Consider the following 18,855-nt stretch of genomic DNA (forward strand, 5'->3'; position numbering starts at 1 on the left):
ACGAGTTTTAATGACTCCAACCTAAGTGTATATAAATATCCAACTTCAACTGTACATATTACCTCAATCACCCCAACTACCTCATACCCCTGCAAATAAACCCAGTACCGGTACTCCTTGTATATAGCCTCGTTATTGTTATTGTTATTGTGTTACTATTTCCTTCTTTTTTTTGTGCAAATATTCTTACTTTTTAACTCTGTGATGTTGGAAAAGGGCTCGTAAGTAAGTATTTCACAGTACAACTGTTGTATTCGGCGCATGTGACAAATAAGATTTGATTTGATATTATGTGAAACCTTCAGTAAGAATTTACTTTATGCAATTAAAATAATGACATGTTCAATTTTCCTACTTACTGTTTGTTTGAAAAGTATCTCCCCAACATCATCAATGATGATCGCTGCACACAGAGCTACAGCACCTTCCAAAAGTATCTCCCCAACATCATCAATGATGATAGCTGCATACAGAGCTACAGCACCTTCCAAAAGTATCTCCCCAACATCATCAATGATGATAGCTGCATACAGAGCTACAGCACCTTCCAAAAGTATCTCCCCAACATCATCAATGATGATCCCTGCATACTGAGCTACAGCACCTTCCAAAAGTATCGCCCCAACATCATCAATGATGATCACTGCACACAGAGCTACAGCACCTTCCAAAAGTATCTCCCCAACATCATCAATGATGATAGCTGCATACTGAGCTACAGCACCTTCCGAAAGTATCTCCCCAATATCATCAATCAAATGTATTTATAAAGCCCTTTTTACATCAGCCGATGTCACAAAGTGCTGTACAGAAACCCAGCCTAAACCCACAAACAGCAAGCAATGCAGATGTAGAAGCACGGTGGCTAGGAAAAACTCCCTAGAAAAGACCAGAACCTAGGAAGAAACCTAGAGAGGAACCAGGCTCTGAGAGGTGGCCAGTCCTCTTCTGCCTGTGCCGGGTGAAGATTATAACAGTACATGGCCAAGATGTTCAAACGTTCATAGATAACCAGCAGGGTCAGATAATAATAATCACAGTGGTTGTAGAGGGTGCAACAGGACAGCACCTCAGAAGTAAATGTCAGTTGGATTTTCATAGCCGATCATTCAGAATTAGAGACAGCAGGTATGGTAGAGAGAGAGTCCAAAATAGCAGGTCCGGGACAAGGTAACACGTCCGGTGAACAGATCAGGGTTCCATAGCCGCAGGCAGAACAGTTGAAACTGGAGCAGCAGCACGACCAGGTGGACTAGGGACAGCAAGGAGTCATCAGGCCAGGTTGTCCTGAGACATAGTCCTAGGGCTTAGGTCCTCCGAGAGAAAGAGAGAGAGAAAGAGAGAAAAAGAGAGAATTAGAGGGAGCATACTTCAATTCACACAGGACACCGGATAAGACAGGAGAAATACTCTAGATATAACAGGCTGACCCTAGCCCCCCAACACATAAACTATTGCAGCATAAATACTGGAGGCTGAGAGAAGAGGGGTCGGGAGACACTGTCCGACGATACCCCCGGACAGGGCCAAACAGGCAAGATATAACCCCACCCATCATCAGTGGTGATAGCTGCATACAAAGCTACAGTGCCTTCAGAAAGTATTCATACCCCTTGACTTTTTCCACCTTATGTTGTGTTACAGCCTGAATTTAATATAAATTAAATTCATATTTGTTTGTCACTGGCCTAGACACAATACCCCATAATGACAAAGTACATTTTTTACAGATGAATTAAAATTGAAAAGCTTAAATATGTTGAGTCAATAAGTAGTCATCCCCCTTTGTTATGCCAAGCTTAAATTAGTTCAGGAGTAAAAATGTGCTTAACAAGTCACATAATAAGTTGCATGAACTCACACTGTGAGAAGTATTAATGTTTTATATGATTTTTGAATGACTACCTCATCTCTGTACCCCACACAATAAATGATCTGTAAGGTCCCTCAGTCGAGCAGTGAATTTTAAATACAGATGCATCCACAAAGACCAGGGAGGTTTTCCAATGCTTCACATAGAAGGGCACCTAGATGGTACAAATAAAAAATCAGACATTGAATATCCCTTTGAGCATGGTGAAGTTATTAATTACACGTTGGATGGTGTATCAATACACCCAGTCACTACAAAGATACAGGTGTCCTTCCTAACTCTGTTTGCTGGAGAGGAAGGACAACGCTCAGGGATTTCACAATGAGGCCAATGGTGACTTTAAAACAGTTACAGAGTTTAATGGGTGGGATTGGAAAAAACTGAGGATGGATCAACATACTAAACCACTATACTAAACTAATTGACAGTGTGACAAGAAGGAAGCCTGTACAGAATAAAACATATTACAAAACCTGCATCCTGTTTGCAACAAGGCACTAAGGCACTAAAATAATACAGAATTATTTTTGGCAAAGCAATTAATTTCTTGTCCTGAATACAAAGTGTTATGGTTGGGGCAAATCCAATTCAACACATTACTGAGTACCACTCTCCATATTTTCAAGCATAGTGGTGGCTGCATCATTTTATGAATATGCTTGGAATCGTTAAGGACTGGAGAGTTTTTCAGGATAAAAAAAGAAAAAGAAGAAAGCCTGGTTCAGTCTGCTTTCCAACAGACACTGGGAGATGAATTCACCTTTCAGCAGGACAATAACCTAAAACACAAGGCCAAATCTATGCTGGATCTTTCTTACCAAGAAGACAGTGAATGTTCCTCAGTGGCCGAGTTACAGTTTTGACTTAAATCTGCTCGAAAATCTATGGCAAGACTTGAAAATGGTTGTCCAGCAATGATCAACAACTAGAGCTTGAAGAATTTTGAAAATAATAATGGGCAAATATTGTACAATCCAGGTGTACACAACACTTACAGACTTACCCAGAAAGACGCACAGTTGTAATCGCTGCCATAAGTGATTCTAACGTCAGGGGTGTGAATACTTATTTAAATTATATATTTCTGTATTTTATTTTCAATACATTTGCTAACTTTTCTAAAAACATGTTTTCACTTAGTCATTATGGGGTAGTGTGTGCGAATGGCTGAGAAACAAATACGATTTAATCCATGTTGAATTCAGGCTGGAACAAAACAACATTTGGAATAAGTCAAGGGGTATGAATACTTTCTGAAGGCACTGTACAGTGTATCCATAGAATTAGAGATACAGTATAACGTATTCATACAAATAGTGCTGCATCCACTCCGGCAGGGGGCAGCATTTCAGAGATGTAGTGCACAGATTACAGGACGAGGATGAAGCTGCTGCTAATACAGAGCTAGCCAGTTTGTAGCCGCTTGCCAGTGGAGACGGGTCAGAAGAAAACTGTCAGGTGTACAGTAGTTTGCCAGTCGATAGACTTGGCTGTGAAGCGGGGCGTTGGTCCCCTAAACCCCGTTTCAAATGGCAGAATATAGCCAAACGGGTATCTTGACGGCGCTTCTGCTGTTCACAGTTGTCACTGTAAAAGACATTTACGTCGGGAGGTCCATGATGACTCAACACCCAGCGCAGGCCTCTGACAGCCTGAATATGGGGGCTGATCTTTTGCGGGATGCCGACCCACAGAGGCTCAGCAAGCAGGCCCTCTACACTGGGCCAGTGCTGAAATTCCAGTTTTGGTAAGATTATCGTTTTTTTTCCTGTTATGTAGCTATTTTTCTAGCTAACGTTAGATAGCAGGCGCAGTTAGCTAGTCAATGCTAACTAGCTTATGCTAACTAGCCATTTGATCGTTTGGGGACATTGTTTGATGCTAGCTACTAGCTACTTAGCTAGTAAGTTCTTAGCTGAGCTTGCTCGCTAATCCTCCTAGCTATATACAGCCTTTTGGCTCCTAATATAGAATGAAAGAACCGGCATATTATCTGAACTAGCTAACTATATGCAGGCTGCTAGTCTGGAATTTGGTGTCACAGTATCCAGCTATGTTTATTTGTTTAATGTAACATTTATTTAACTAGGCAAATCAGTTAAGACCAAATTCTTATTTATGACGGCCTACACCGGCCAAACCTGGACCAATTGTGCACTCCCAAACACAGCCGGTTGTGATATAGCCTGGAATCGAACCAGGTTGTCTGTAGTGACACCTCAAGCACTGAGATGCAATGCCTTAGACCACTGCACCACTCGGGAGCCACAAAATATAACTTCAATAATATAACTTCTAATTTATGTCAAATACACACATTTCTAACCAGTTTCTGTGTTACAGCATCTCCTGAGGGTATAGCAAGGTGTTCCAGGAGTACTCCCGGTCTATCAGCCAGTTGTACCCGGACATCCGCATAGAAGGGGAAAATTACCCTCCCACAACCATCAACAAGTAAGATGGCACGTTATTGCCATGTAGCCAGTCAACATATTTATTTAGTCAGGGAATTTGGTGTTCTGATCACCACTTTTTGCCCTCCACCAGATATCTCGGAAATTTATTTTCCTATTTCAAACTTCTTGCCATTGCCCTGGTTGTCAGTGGACAAAATCCCTTCGCTATGCTTGGACTGGAGACTCCCAGAGCATGGACGTGGACTCAAGAAAATAAGGTGAGGTTTTACGGTTTCAACTTCAATAGATTTTGACTAAACACACTTGTTTGTCTTCCAGATATTCTCGTGCCTGATGACATTCTTCCTCAGTAACATGTTGGAGACCCACTTCTTGTCCACCGGTGCATTTGAAATCACACTAAATGGTGAGTTGAATGGGGTCACTGAAAATACTTTCTTCACTTTACATCCTTGCATGGATGTACACAACTAATTCAGTGATGATGAAATTCAGTTAAATTATATGTAAACATCTGTGTCTCCTATCTTTTCTACACTCCCTTTTAGATGTACCAATCTGGTCCAAGCTGCAGTCAGGATACGTACCCAATATTCAGGAGATCTTCCAAATCCTTGATAATCACATTAAGATGAATCAAGTTGACAAGATCTCCTTTCCATCTCTGTAGTGCTGACGTTTAAGGAGATTAGTAGGTAATGAAATGCATCTGCCATCCACAGACTGAAGCATGTCGATGTATCTTATTGTTGTTTGTGTTATCTTAGACATGGACTCTGGGGCAAGTGTTCGTTAACAGCTTGCTCTGTTTCTCCATCCCAGGTCTCTGAAGCAGTTGCTCAGGTCAGTGGGACTGCGTTGTGGCGTAATGAAGGCTTGGTCTGCAAACAGCTTGCTGTGAGGCCAGGCTGGATGTCCCTGCCACTGACCACACTTCCTCTGCCCTGGGAAATGCTCCTGTGTCCTCGATCTAAACAAAAAATAAGCACGCCACTAGCTGGCTTGGATGACAAGATCCTGTCATATACAGATATTTTGTGAGCAAATTTGAAATATGTTATTTTAAGAGGCTACTGTGATGTGTCTTGTGTCCTCCAGGGTAGTCCTATAAGTGGTTTAGTTAAAGAAAGCGAATGGTTTGCACTGCTGTTGTACCAAGGGATTTTGTAATGGGGTGGTTGTTTTTTCAGTCAGCCGTTCTGTGTCAAGTCTCCCTTAACTGTCTGATCCTTTACATTGGGGACACTGGGGGGAGGGCTTGTTCTGTCCTGCTTGATTTGACAAAATTAGTTCTGTTTGAGCTGAAGTTTTGAAATGCTTGAAGTCTTTGAATGTGCTTCTTTTTTTTTACAGCTCTTATCTTTCAGGTGTTATCCATGATTGAAATAGTTGTTTTTGGGGGAAGAAAATGAATTTGAGAGGGCTAATTGCTCACTGTTTCTTTTAATGTTAATTCTGTCTGATGGATCTTCTAGTGGAGATGCTTGATGTGTTTTTGAGTACAATGAATTGTCCAACCAGGTTGCTGACAATGTAAAAGTAGCACGGAAGAAAGTTAAGCTGTACGTGCCCAGCAGCCTAACAATTCAAAGTAGTGGATATTGTGCAACACAACAGTTATATTGTATCTTCGTGAACTTGTGAAACGAATGGTTAAAGAAAGCACTGCTAGCTGAATGAAATGGTATTGTTATCTAATGATCCCTCTCACTCAGTTTGACATTGTCAACCACTCCTAAGTAGTGAGAAAGCACTCTTGTTGCATATGTGTGTGAAATCAGATGGTGTGGCTACAACTCAAGGATTGAAGCAGAATAAAATATCTGTCTTGTCTTAAAGTAATAAACATTCTGAGAGGTTTCACTCATGTCAGTCCCCAGTTGTGATGTTGTAGAAAGAAAAACACTCAATATAAAATATTATTCAATACAAACGATTGAAGGTCCTCCACATGTTGAAACATTTTGTATGACATTTTGGTACTATTACACATCTAAAAGTCACAAACAGGTACCACATTGTGAATGCCTATTTAATTGATAAGCTAGTAAACTACCTTAAACAGTTGGATTGATAGAATAATAAGGGCCAGGGTTGAGTCAGTTGCTGTTCCAGGGGCAGAATGGCGTGACGTGAAACATGTAGCAGTGGGTGCATACCCTCACAGCCTTGACCTGGCCGTACCGCGGTAGAGGCGCTGAGCGGGCAGAGCAGCGAGAACAGAAGATCTGAGACGACATACATTTCAAAATTATTCACATACATTCACAAGTCTGTTCATTAGTAAGTGTGTGACTGTGTGGCTGGAAGTTGAGTGGTGATTATATGGTACCCTTCTCTGGGTAGTTACAGGTACCTTGCCACAGCTCCTGCAGTGGTGCTTCTTGCGTATTAAGGTGAAGGGGGCGTTACATGCTGTGCAGACGCTACAGGCCTCATCAGGAACCCAGTTTGGGAGCGCTACATGTGATTGAAGTTGTTGATGTATGGTTAGAAAATGATAATAGGGACAGTTAAAATGACAAGACCAAAAGGAGACATCACCTTCACATTGGACATCTTGCTCCATCGATGGGGAGGCGGACAGCCACTCCATACACAAGGCACAGTCCTCCAGAGCCTTGTTACTCAGGCCTAAGGATGCTGGTGAGACATGGACAGGACACAGACCATATTGAACTGGGAGTCGAGAGATTTTGGATGCATCTACGTCACAGAAGGCTGCTGAGGGAGGACAGCTCATAATAATGGCTGGAACGGCGCAAATGGAATGACATTAAACACATGGAACCTATCTGTTGAATGTATTTGATACCATTCCACCTATTCCTCTCCAGCCATTACCACAGCCTGTCCACAATATATGTTCCACCAACCTCCTGTGGTCTACGGACACTGCAAATAATATGATTAAGGTAAAAAAAAATCTTAAAATAAGAGATAAACCCTTTTAGATTCAAATAAGAAAACATTTCTGCCAATGATGTTAGATAATTTAGCTTGGTAAGATTTTTTTTAAAGTGAGTAATCACTCAATTTAAGATATTTATGCGTGCTTAGATTGAACTTTTTGCAGTGTAGAATCTCTCATGTCTTGGTTATGTCACATTATATCCCCAAGCACTGCAGTACCTTTCCTTTTCTTGTCTTCTTCTGCAAGAACTGTCTTAGTTGTCATTATCTGGAAGAGTGTCTTCAATATGGTTCTTAGGTCACTGGAGTAGTTGCTTTGTAGCTGGTCTGCAACACCTGGTTAGAGTTGATACATTATCAGAGACTAAGATCACTTGTCCCCTCAGTCTGTCTTATGATGTAAGAGCTATGTCAAACAGAGGGATAGGCATATCCAGATTCTGTATGACATAATACAGGGGCAGACTGGCCATCTGGCATTTCGGGCAATTGACAGATGGGCTGGTCCATTTTTAGTAGTGCTGAGCGATTAAACGAAATTTCGTTTACATTATTTGAATGCCATTTCGTTCTTTTTTTTTTCTGCCCGATGCGCAGTTTCTCTAGAGATAAATCAGATCAAGCCCAAACTGTGTGATGTAGTAGGGAGTTGTTAAGACAGCATAGGTAGAAGCTCTATAAAGATGAGATGATGACTTGGAATGAAATAATAAAGTCATCACATAAAATAAATGTAATATACACAACTGAAATATTTTATTAAAGTGAAGTAATGTGAATACATTATGGTTAATAAATGGACAGTCACTACCATCATGGGACTTTTAATAATTGTTTTATTCAGTGTTGTTACAGCATTCAACCCACATAATGCGTAGTGCATTTATTGTAAAAAATAAATAATCAAAAACTAAATTGAAAACCGTGATAATTTTTTTTTTATTGAACCGAAACCAAAACGACCTCAAAAAGCACTAATGGCTCTACGCTCATTTTTAGCGTAGTGGGCCTGTCAAACTTGTTTATTTTAGTGAAAAAGTAAAATTTTGTGGCTAATGACGGGGTTCTAAAGGGGGAAAAATTAGCACATTTTTTACAATATTGACAAAGCGAAAGACAATGAGGACCTACTGTACCTGAGATGCACACAAACAGACGGTGAAGGAGGTCACCGCTGCTATTGAAACGGGATCGGATATTGTGGCAGGCCAACTGGATGTCAGGATGCTCAATCCCCTCTGTGTTATTACTGCTGGGTTGATAGCTGAGAGAAGTAGGGGACATAGGGAACATTAGGTTCTGCTCAGTCATTGAAAACTAGGCTAAAACTGTTATTGTCATGTATTATAAAAATGCTGTAATTTATAAAGTGCCACTAGAAAAAAATTGTATAATCTACTGGTTTATAGTAGTGTAATAGTAGTATGATTGATCAAGTTTTGGGTTACGTCATTCAAACTAGAGCAAGTATGAGGTTAGCACTTACCTGAACTGAGACGGGGGGGATTCCTCTGGCTCCGCCTCTACCACTCTCTGTTCAGCCTTCCCATCTCCATTGGTTCTCCACTGGGTCAGGCTGGGGCAGGTAACAGATGCTGGAACACCATCTCTCTGTTGACCCTTGGCCCGTAGTGAAGAGAACCGTGGGCCCAGCACATGGCTCCTCTCCTTCCCCTGTTCCCTGGGGCTCAGAGCTGGGCTTCTAACAACAGATAAGGGGGGACCTTGGGTTTGGGGAGTCAGGCAGCCGTAGGTGTCATGGTCTGGTGGGAATATATGCAGACTGGGGCACTGGAGGCAGATACAGGGGCTGATCTGGCAGTATGTGGCCCCTTCATTCAGAGACTGCAGCTGTGAATCCTCTTCATCGTCGTCTTCATCGTCATCTTTTTCCTCTTTCACCTTCTCGGTCCAGGTAGACAGGTTGGGAGATGGGGGATTGATCACAGTTACAGAGAGTTTCATCCTCTTCATCCTCTGTGCAATCAGCTCTGCCGTCTCTAAAACATCCTGGCTCACATTCTGGCTCAACCCCTCCCCATTCAGGTAGATGGGGCGGACAGAGAGAGCCGCAGGGTCTGGGATCGAGAGCCTGCTACTGCTGGGCCAGTTCTTGCTGCGCTGGAGGGCTGCCTCCGCACACTTCCTGGACAAGCTGGTCCACGGTGAAGAAGGGCAAGACATGTTCCGCCTCATATTCAGATATGGGGAGTTAGGAAGAGAATAGCCTTGCTTCTGTGTCCCGTCCAAGTCATCCATGTAGAAGACACGCTCCTCTTTGTCTACACTTGACCCACCAGACGACCAACCACCAGACGACACTCTGCTCCCAGCCCTGCGGAGCCTGAGAGGAGAGGCCATGGGGCTGGGGGTGAGGCTGGCAGCCCCCCTCCTCTGGGGGTAAGGAGATGAAGTCTGGCTGGGTGCTGGGGACAGAAAGCTGGACATCTCATCTCCCGCCTGGTAGAACATCATGCTGAGCAGCTCCATCTCCATGATGTCAGTCTGCATGGAGGATGACAGCTCAACCTCTGGGTCCCACTCTAAACGGCCAGGTTCAACTTGCAGGAGGGAAGGGTTGTCCTCCTTGTCCTCCTCCATCACGACACATGCCTGAGGAGGAACACTTGACTGGGACTTTGCCCCCTGCTTCCCATGCATGGTATGCTCTAGTTGCTGGGCCAGAGTGATGGCTGAATGTGGTATGGCTGAAGAACAGCGGCGGGCAACCAAACCCTCTTCATGAGTGACACAGAGGTTGCGTTCCAACGAATGAAGCTCTTCTTCCTTGAGCGTGCGCAGGAGATTCCTGTTCATATACCAAAATGTTGACTTTTGAAAATACCTCATCAAGACTAATGCTATTGTTAAAACTAGGCTTTGAAATTGAGGTACTGTACCTAATTTTCTTCAGTAAAGAGTGGAAGGGCCTGAATAACTCAGACATGTCCTCCAACTCACCATCCAGCTTCATGGGGCCATCAGGAAACACCATTAGACCACTAGACAGACACATGGCATTTGGTTTGAGAATTTGTAGTGACGTAGATTATTCAAATACTGTACAATAAAAATTACAATTGAAAAGGTATTTATTGGAGAGTTTTTTCAGAACACTCACCACACTATAGCTAATCGTGGGATTGTAAACATGAGTGCAGGCTCATAGTCATCGATCAGGTCTTGAGTGATATATCCCCGTTTTAGTGCCCTAACAGAATCCATGAGGGAAAAAGTGACTTAGTAACATTTATTAGTAGATTAATAAATCAATTATTTGATAGGAAGCATATATACAGTAGGTGAGAACTATGTATACATTCTCACCTGGACACTGTCTCACAGAACAGCACAGTGACATCCTGTTGGATGTCATACTGTTTAAAGGACTTGACTGGTACCATGGCTGAAACATAGCTGAGGTACAGAAGGAAAAAGAGAGTGAGTGTGTTACGCTATGAAACCCACTTTTCCTGTGGGAGTAAAATATCATTTTCACCGTCTCACCTGAACTCGAAACCTGCAAACAGGTTGTCAAATTTTCTCAAGGCCTGGCACAGTAGCTCTGTATAGATGTTCCGATTGCGAAGAGCCTGGTCACGGGCGATGTTCCGTACTTCATCTATGCAGCGAGTGAGTTCCTTTGCTAGGGGACGCATTGCCTCGCTCTCAGCCTCCTGGTTCATGATGATGGAGCCAGCAGCCAAACACTAGGGAGATAACATAAATGTGTTATTCTACATAGTCAGCTTTTCGAAGATAATAGCTAAAATCGCTATGACCAGCAATTGTTCTATAATGCTGTCGCCGAGACATGAACGTCTGAAGTGTCAAGATAAGATTATGCTAGCAGGTACCTCAGCTCCAAACCACAGCTGGCCTTCCAGGTTCTCTTGTTGGATCTCGTCTGGGAACTTGACATAGAAATCTCGGTTGGCTCTCTCGCCTGGAATACACTCATTCATGATCTGGTTGAGGATGCTCAGCACATTGTCCTGTTGTAAATCCAAGAAGAGGAATTGAAATCCCATTGAAGATAGCACATACTATTTTACAGTTTGTGAATCATTATCTTAAAGGTCTCTACTGATGCTGTTATCATTACAATAAGAGGAAGTGATGATGATTCACTTATCAGTGTCCAAAATGGTGCCCTATTCCCTTAGTAGTGCACTACATTTGACCAGGGCCTTTAGGGCTCTGGTCAAAAGTAGTGCACCAAATAGGGAATATGGTTCCATTTGGGACACATCCTTTCTTTACCTGGCAGGAGCGGAACTGGCTGACCAGCAGGGCACAGCGTTGGGGTTCGTTCTTGCCATTCAGGCTGTTGAGCTTGGCAGCCACTTGCCTCAGCTCTTCATCAGCACAGTAGAACTGGGCGAGCAATTGTTGGTCCGATTTCTTCAGGCAAACAAATAGTGTAACATTAAGAAATTAAAGACTGAATAGACTAATCACATTTTTTACGGTAAAAGGACTGAGAGAGGGAGGGAGTAACAGTACATATTTTTTTCTGTAAGATTCTACACTTTGGACAAACAAAAGGAGCTCAACAAATGAGAGAGAACAATGCCCCTGGGGTATGACTTGTGACTAGCTGAAAAAAGCCCAGAAGCAGAGCTATTGAACGAGGCTGTGTTTCTATTACAACGCCCAGCAGCCACCGACAAAGGAGCCCTTCCTGTAATTAGCTGGGCAGCAGCTTACATGTCCGTGTTTACAGAGGAAACGTGGACATACCACTGGTTGGAAGTTTAAAAAGAATCTGCTAGCATGTCTGACTCAAATACAGGATATTCTACATGGAATAGTAATGCTAATGTTTATACAATTATTGTTGCTCCATTTTTTGAAATATATAATGGGAAACATGTTTCTCACAAAAAAAACAAAGAAACTGCTAGGAAATGCAAGAATAGATTTTTTTTCTTAAAATACCTCAAATAATAAAGGGTTATGAATTATTAGATTTGAAAAAAATCTTCCAAAAAAGAGTATCAGACATTTGATAGGGCCAAAAGATTGTGATGGGTGGCAGGTAGCCTAGTGGTTAGAGCATTGGACCAGTAACCAAAAGGTTGCTGGATTGAATCCCTGAGCTGAGAAGGTAAAACTCTGTTGTTCTGCCCCTTGAACAAGGCAGTTAACCCACTGTTCCACGGTAGGCTGTCATTGTAAATACGAATTTGTTCTAAACTGACTTGCATGGTTACATTTTTTAAAAGACACTTACCTTAGGTTTGTGAAACCACTTTCGAAATCTGTTCATGGTTGAAAATGTTCACCTTGTCTATATCCTTAGTTTAATCTAGCCAATCTAATATTCAAATCAACAATAATCCCAAGATTTCTGTCAAAGCCGTTCCAGATTACTTTAGTGCAGCAGCAGCAATGCTAGCATATCCTTCTTCAACCACACGATTGTCAAAGGAGGCTTGCCTGTTCTCACCCTTTTTACCTGATCTTACCTGCACATTTATGGGCGGGGCATAGACTACCTTGATGTATGGATTTACAGGAACCTGTAAACATGAATGACTTAAAGAAATGTTTGGTTACTGAATTAATCCATTATTGTAGAGTAATCCATTGAGTTTGGAAAACATGTACTTCCATTTTCTGTATTTGTATTTACTGAAATGCATTTGTGTACTTCTTCTCATTCCAAATCAACTACTATAGCAGCTTAAAGACTTTAAATAGGTTTTACCATTATGATAATATTGTGCCACTTGTCAGAGTAGTAACACCAATGATACATTTTAGGTCATTTTTGATTTTCTGAAATGTAGACCACAGATGCTCAAACCTAAGGTCATTAACCCTTTAAAATAATTTACAAAGGTGATATGATTAATCATTTTTCTCACAATGTAACTTCCCTTCATTTAAATTGAGTAATACCTCATGACATTTAAGATTGAGACACACAAAATGTCAATGGAATAATCCTCACATTTATGACACATTTATAGACCCCTCTCCCAACAATAGTTTGCCACTGAAGGGAATGCTCAGGGTCCTTGTAGAAAACCCTTACAGTCCCTCTCCTGAACAATAACACAGCCCTCTCTAACTTTTGAAACAAGTAGCCTACCTGCCCCCAACTACAACTCTATTTTTTATTTATTGATTTAAACAAATGCTTGAACAACAACAACAAATGATTTAATTTAAATGCTTTTTTCTTATTTTTTACTTAGTAGCAGTCAAAGCAATAGAGATACTGAATCTCTAAAGGGCAATTGATGATGATAATGACGATAAAACCAGTAGTGATCAGCCATTTACAAATGAGAGTGATGGAGGGATGAATACTGCTGGGGAAACAATGAGTAGTGTTGAGAGTAGACCTGTAAAGGACCACTCTAGACTAAGAGGTTGGAGTAGAACGTTATAAAGTTTTGGTAGTGTTCCCAGAACCAGCAAGTAAGTACTTTCATCCGTTGCATTTCACAAAATCAATTAGGAAAAAGATTGGGGTTATGGGAAGGTTCTGATCATTGCAAATAGTAAAACAAAATATATATACTCACTATATTGGGGTCGGGTGAAATGTCACATTCATGACGTTATGTCTAAACTGAGAGGAGTAATTACTGGGATGCCAGTGGAAATGACCATGGAAGAAGTTAAGGCTTCCCTGAAAGGAGGAAAAGTTATTGAAGCAAAAAGGATGAAAAGCAAAAAGAGTGGCGGTCGAGTGGACACTACAACTGTACTGTTACTCATCGAGGGGAACCTGCCGAATAGGGTGCAGCTAGGATCACTACTCAGTTATCCGGTTAGCTAAAGCAGCCTAACGCTTCGAACACACCGACTGCGTCTTTGCATCACTGCTGCATAACATTTTGCGCAGCTAGGCAACTACACTGATGCAGGTAACTTTTGCAAATGGTCGCATGCGGTTGGACACATGGAGGAGAGAATCACTTTCGCAGTATCCTCAAAACCGTGTCTTTTTGACACAACTGCTGACAGCTACAGGGACATAAACACACAAAAATGCTGATTGGAGACAAGGGTCCACGATAGTAGGATTGCCAGGTCAGTTTAGTAGTGAGCTTGTGCTAGATGTGGCTAGTTAGCGTTAGCTTGCTAACCTAGCCAATGAGGTGTGTGTGTAAAATAGTCAAATAAATTATGCTAGTTACTACCCATGATAACTTTACCAAATAATCATGTTTGAAAGAGTGTGAGTGTGTATGCTAGATAAATAGTAATAGAAATAGTAGATACTACTGTACCCCTGATAATTTGGTCAGATAACCGTGTGTGTGTGTGTCTATGTGTACAGTAGGTGACATGTCCATGATAGCTATGTAATAACTATAGTTATGCTAGGTAATGGTTTGGCATATCATGTTCATGTCTATGTAGAAGAAGACTGTAGGAGGAAGTGGAGAGAACTCAGGGACAGGTATCAGAGAGAGAGAAGGGCAGAGAAAGAGAAGAAGAGGTCTGGGTCAGCAGCTTCAGGCCAGCAGCCTTGGCATTTCTGCCACATTCTTTCTTTTCTGGATCCATTTATTGTGACTAGGGCAATGAGTGGCAATTTTACAGCCAGACCCTCTACTACGTCATCCACAAGTGTTGTCGCCACCGGTGCATCAAGACCCTCAACATCACCTACAAATGCGACCATCACCTCCACCGGTGGAGTGAGACCCTCTACAACATCATCCACGAGTATGACCACCACCGGTGATGCCATGGAAGATGATGACATGGAGGAAGCACCTCTGGATCTAGGACCACCTGAGATTATTATCAACCTCACGGAAGTGACCACTGAGGACCTCGTTGAACAGGATGTGGCCGTGGAGAGAAACAGAGACAAACGAAGAGGAACAACGTCACACCAGCCCCCAGATCCACTCAACTCATTTCAGCAGAGGCTCTCCTCAAAGCCGTCGAGAGGGATGCAGCCCAACCTGATGCTCACAGGAAGGAGGATGAAGAGACCCTCTTTGCCATGAGCCTGGTGCCAACACTGAAGAGGCTGCCTCAGCAAAGAAAAGCAGCAGTCAAGGTTAAAAATGTATCAGCTGCTTTTCGAAGCCGAGTTCAATGGTACGTTTTATTTTTCTCCACATCACAGGTAGTGTCATAAGTGTGCAACAGTGAAGTAAAGTAGGTCATTTTTACAGTATAGTCATGTAGGTTAATTTGTATTTCAGATCAAAGTATTAATATGAGGCAAATGTATAGCTGTTGTTTCTGGGTTAGAAAATATCCTAAAACAGTTTGCTGTCAAAATATCTGCCTGTCATATTCATCTTTTGATCTGAAATACAAATTCCATGAGTAAACAGCAAGTATTACCAACTTTACCACACTGTTCCTATATTTATGCCACTAACTACACTATACAAGCAGTATTTAGTTAACATAAATCTCACCTTTTATGGTGACATGTTATGTTAAGCTTGTATGTGTTGTTTTTCTCTTCCCTTTCAGAGATGGAGTCCGTTTAGCCGACCAGCTCACAGGAAGGACAGGACGAGGAGAGGAGTTGTCTGGTTGTTGTTTTGACCTCCCTCGTTGTACCTTTCTTTTCACACACATCAGTTCTGTTTAAATTCAGTCAATTAATTTGTTTATAAAGACTTAGGATAGCATTCATTATTAGTGTTACATAGATTTCTGAATTGAAACTTATACGGAGTTTTCACAGGTGCTCTTGGTCTCTTACGAGACTAAAGGTCAATATATTTCTTTCATTTAAAACCACTTGAAAACCAGGGTGTTGCAACTTTTTGTGAAGTTATGTTCCATCGACTAGTCCGTGACGTCCAGGGGCCATTTGTTTGTTTAGCTGTGTTATGGCTACATATTATTCCCTTTTTCTCAGAGACAGAGACACACCTCTTCGTACCTCAGATCTCCAGTACCCTGCCCTCTCTCTCTCTTTATGGCCATGTCTGAAGTTCCCCTACTACGTCTAGGCTTTATGAGTAGTCCCTGTATCGGTCTGCAGTTGTGCCAAAAATACATGCTCTTGCTGTTCTCTTACAGATTACAGGCTACACATTCATTTTTTAAATATATTTTTTTACACGCACGCACACACCTCTTTCAATAGTTAATTTTTTGTAAACATTTTTACAACACACATACCTGTCATGTTCTTTCCTGTACTTGAATAATTATTCAATTATAATGTTTTCATAGTCAGTTGTTTCAGTTGTTTATTAATATCTAATTTAGACTTAATCTGCTTATTTCCTCCCTACACCTTTGCTGATCTAAGACAAGATGAAAGTAAAAACACATTCTCTTCCTAATTCGTTTTTCTCCCACCTGTATTTTTCAGGCCAGTGAACATGGTGGTAAACTGTACTATTTGTATGGACCCTAGGTTACCTAGGTTACCCTTTCCCTTTGTTATCATACTAACTGTATGTCGTATAACCTTAATTAGTGCTCCCACTCACCTGGTGTATGCCAGGTGTGTATAATACTGACGTTAGTGGGAGAGGGAAGGGGTTAAGGTGTGGTCTTTACTCACAAATTTCACTTAAATATAGCTTCCAAATGAAGAGAGACAATGATACATAAAGTAATCTGGGGGAAAAATGCAATTTTATGGACAATGGTGGATGGTTCTTAAAATAACCTTTGTGTTATGGGGCTCTTAAAAGAGCCGTTTCACTCCACGGCATACTGCCATGGGACTTCACCTGCTGGCGATGAGAAGTAGGTGGTCAGCTTCTCCCTCACCTGGAGTGCCTGTCTGGGGGCGTTGTTGGCACCTACCCTGGTGACATCAGGAAGGTGACCATTTGGCGTGCCCATCTCCATCCGGAGCGGCTCCTGGAATGACCTGCAGGTAGAGTAGTTGTGGAGAACACATGTGGCCTTCACGCAGGCATCAACATTTGAGAGGCTGAGACCAAGCACTCTCCAATACATTCTCAACCTGGCTGCCAGAATCCCACAGGCGCATTCAACAACTAACCTTTCCCTGGATAGTCGTTTGTTATAGATCCTTACAAGCGTTGGCAATGGCAGCTGACGTCCAGCGTAGGGCCTTATGAGGTTGGGTCTAAAGGGAAGGCCTCGTCGCCGGCGAAGACGTGTGAAACGGGTCCCAGGTCTTCAACCCCAGGGAGTGATGCAGGAGGTGGAATCTCCAATGTGCCATCCTGAAGTGCCTGGCCGAAGGTAGAGTCCCGGTCCCGCCATCACTTCCCTTGCCGTAAGCACCAAAATCGACAAAACGGAAACATTAGAAGGCATCTACAACAGCCAAGAGTACAACTGAATATGTACCCTTGTAGTTGTAGAATTGAGAACCCGAGCACGTTGGAGCCTGGATTACTTCATGTTTCCCGGCAATGGAGCCAAGACAGTTGGGGAAATTCCACCTCTCCAGGAACACGGCAGCAATGGCCCTCCAGTCTTCCTCCTTGGGGACAGGCATGTATTCACCAACCAGACAGTCCCAAATGGCTTGTGCCACAGAGGGGACAATGCCTGCCACCGTGGACCATCCAACTCCAAAGCTGAATCCAATGGTCCTGTAGGAGTCCCCTGTCACCAAGAATCTGAAATGTAATTCAAAATAATTAGCAATATTGTGTGTAACTTGAAATGGGTTCTTTTTGGTTCCATATATAACCTTTTCCCCAAAGGGTTCTACCTGGAACCAAAACGGGTTATCCTATGGGGAAAGCAGAAGGACACATGTGGAACCATTTTTCACAGAGTGTAAGTGATTCCAATAAGAATTTAATGAATGACCAACTGTCTTGAACAACAAGTGGTCCTGGAGAAGACTAGCCTACCTCCATCAGAATAGAGGGCACCCCAACTTTCTTTTCATTTGGTAACTTTGCATCATTAAAAAAATAAAATAAACCAACTTTGGGAAAAGTTATAGTCCTAATGAACATTCTGTAAAAGTACATCTCATGTCACATAAGGGCTATTAACTAGAGAGCCTTTTAGCTAGCTAGGTTGCACATAAAATATATCTAATATCAATCAATTACGGTATCAAAAGCTTTAAAAATTCACTAGAATTTAGCTTACCGGAGACAAATCGCCAGGCGTTCAACTGGGCTAATGGACTCCCGGTAGTTGGTATCCATCCGGGCGATCCTGGCTCCAACCATCTTGAGCAGGTGATCGAACTCAAATAATATGTCTGCTACTTGGCAAATACATTCATACACATATGTAAAGAAACTATGCAATCAAACTGTTTTTATTATTTAATCCCACATTTATTTATTTTACTGGATATGTGTGCAACAAAAATTCGACATTCACATACTTTCTGTCAAGTCTACTCATACAATGTGATGCATATGTTCGATAAATAGAACGTATGCATCACACAGAACGCAATGCAACTGCCTCTGCAACGCAATGCTGCAAGGCAAATGCAGTTTTCCATTGGAAATGAATGTACTTCTGGTGTACCAAAGCGTTTATAACAGTACAGATGAAGATGAAAATGATCAGGGCTACTGTACATCTTACTGTAGAAATTATTGTTGAAACTAGTCTAGGTTGGAACTGTTGCTGTTAAAAACAAGTAATAATTTGTATTCTGAACTGGAATAAACTGATTTAAGCAAGATGCTTTTTGAGGCAAACACACTCACACAGTTCTGGTTTGCTCATCTACAGCAGGAAGCG

General features: G+C 42.0%; 2 protein-coding genes and 1 long non-coding RNA gene across 4 annotated transcripts; 2 read left to right on the plus strand and 1 right to left on the minus strand.

Moving 5' to 3' along the window:
• The first annotated feature begins 3,253 nt into the window (after positions 1-3,253).
• selenot2 (selenoprotein T, 2) lies at positions 3,254-6,157 on the plus strand. The gene is made up of 6 exons (XM_024428948.2): positions 3,254-3,620; positions 4,217-4,327; positions 4,421-4,547; positions 4,609-4,696; positions 4,839-4,985; positions 5,113-6,157. The coding sequence occupies exons 1-5, from the start codon at positions 3,403-3,405 to the stop codon at positions 4,958-4,960; spliced, it is 666 nt and encodes a 221-aa protein (XP_024284716.1). The 5' UTR covers positions 3,254-3,402; the 3' UTR covers positions 4,961-4,985; positions 5,113-6,157.
• Positions 5,625-13,951, minus strand: LOC112256018 (lateral signaling target protein 2 homolog). Of its 2 annotated transcripts, none has more exons than XM_042325892.1 (13): positions 13,743-13,951; positions 11,467-11,607; positions 11,061-11,198; positions 10,711-10,913; positions 10,531-10,620; positions 10,325-10,414; positions 10,104-10,205; positions 8,690-10,012; positions 8,340-8,467; positions 7,423-7,539; positions 6,835-6,933; positions 6,647-6,750; positions 5,625-6,518 (listed from the first exon to the last, which is right to left on the minus strand). In XM_042325892.1, the coding sequence occupies exons 3-13, from the start codon at positions 11,166-11,168 to the stop codon at positions 6,390-6,392; spliced, it is 2,493 nt and encodes an 830-aa protein (XP_042181826.1). In that variant the 5' UTR covers positions 11,169-11,198; positions 11,467-11,607; positions 13,743-13,951; the 3' UTR covers positions 5,625-6,389. The 2 variants fall into 2 exon arrangements, with proteins under 2 accessions (XP_042181826.1, XP_024284715.1); XM_024428947.2 differs by lacking the exon at positions 13,743-13,951 and adding an exon at positions 12,440-13,097.
• Positions 13,952-13,963: 12 nt separating this feature from the next.
• Positions 13,964-16,383, plus strand: LOC121846926. Its single transcript, XR_006083927.1, has 3 exons — positions 13,964-14,253; positions 14,587-15,279; positions 15,667-16,383. It is a non-coding gene; the product is annotated as an uncharacterized LOC121846926 (long non-coding RNA).
• The last annotated feature ends 2,472 nt before the right edge of the window (positions 16,384-18,855 follow it).

This window comes from Oncorhynchus tshawytscha, linkage group LG08 (assembly GCF_018296145.1).
Source record: "Oncorhynchus tshawytscha isolate Ot180627B linkage group LG08, Otsh_v2.0, whole genome shotgun sequence".
Lineage (NCBI taxonomy): Eukaryota > Metazoa > Chordata > Actinopteri > Salmoniformes > Salmonidae > Oncorhynchus > Oncorhynchus tshawytscha.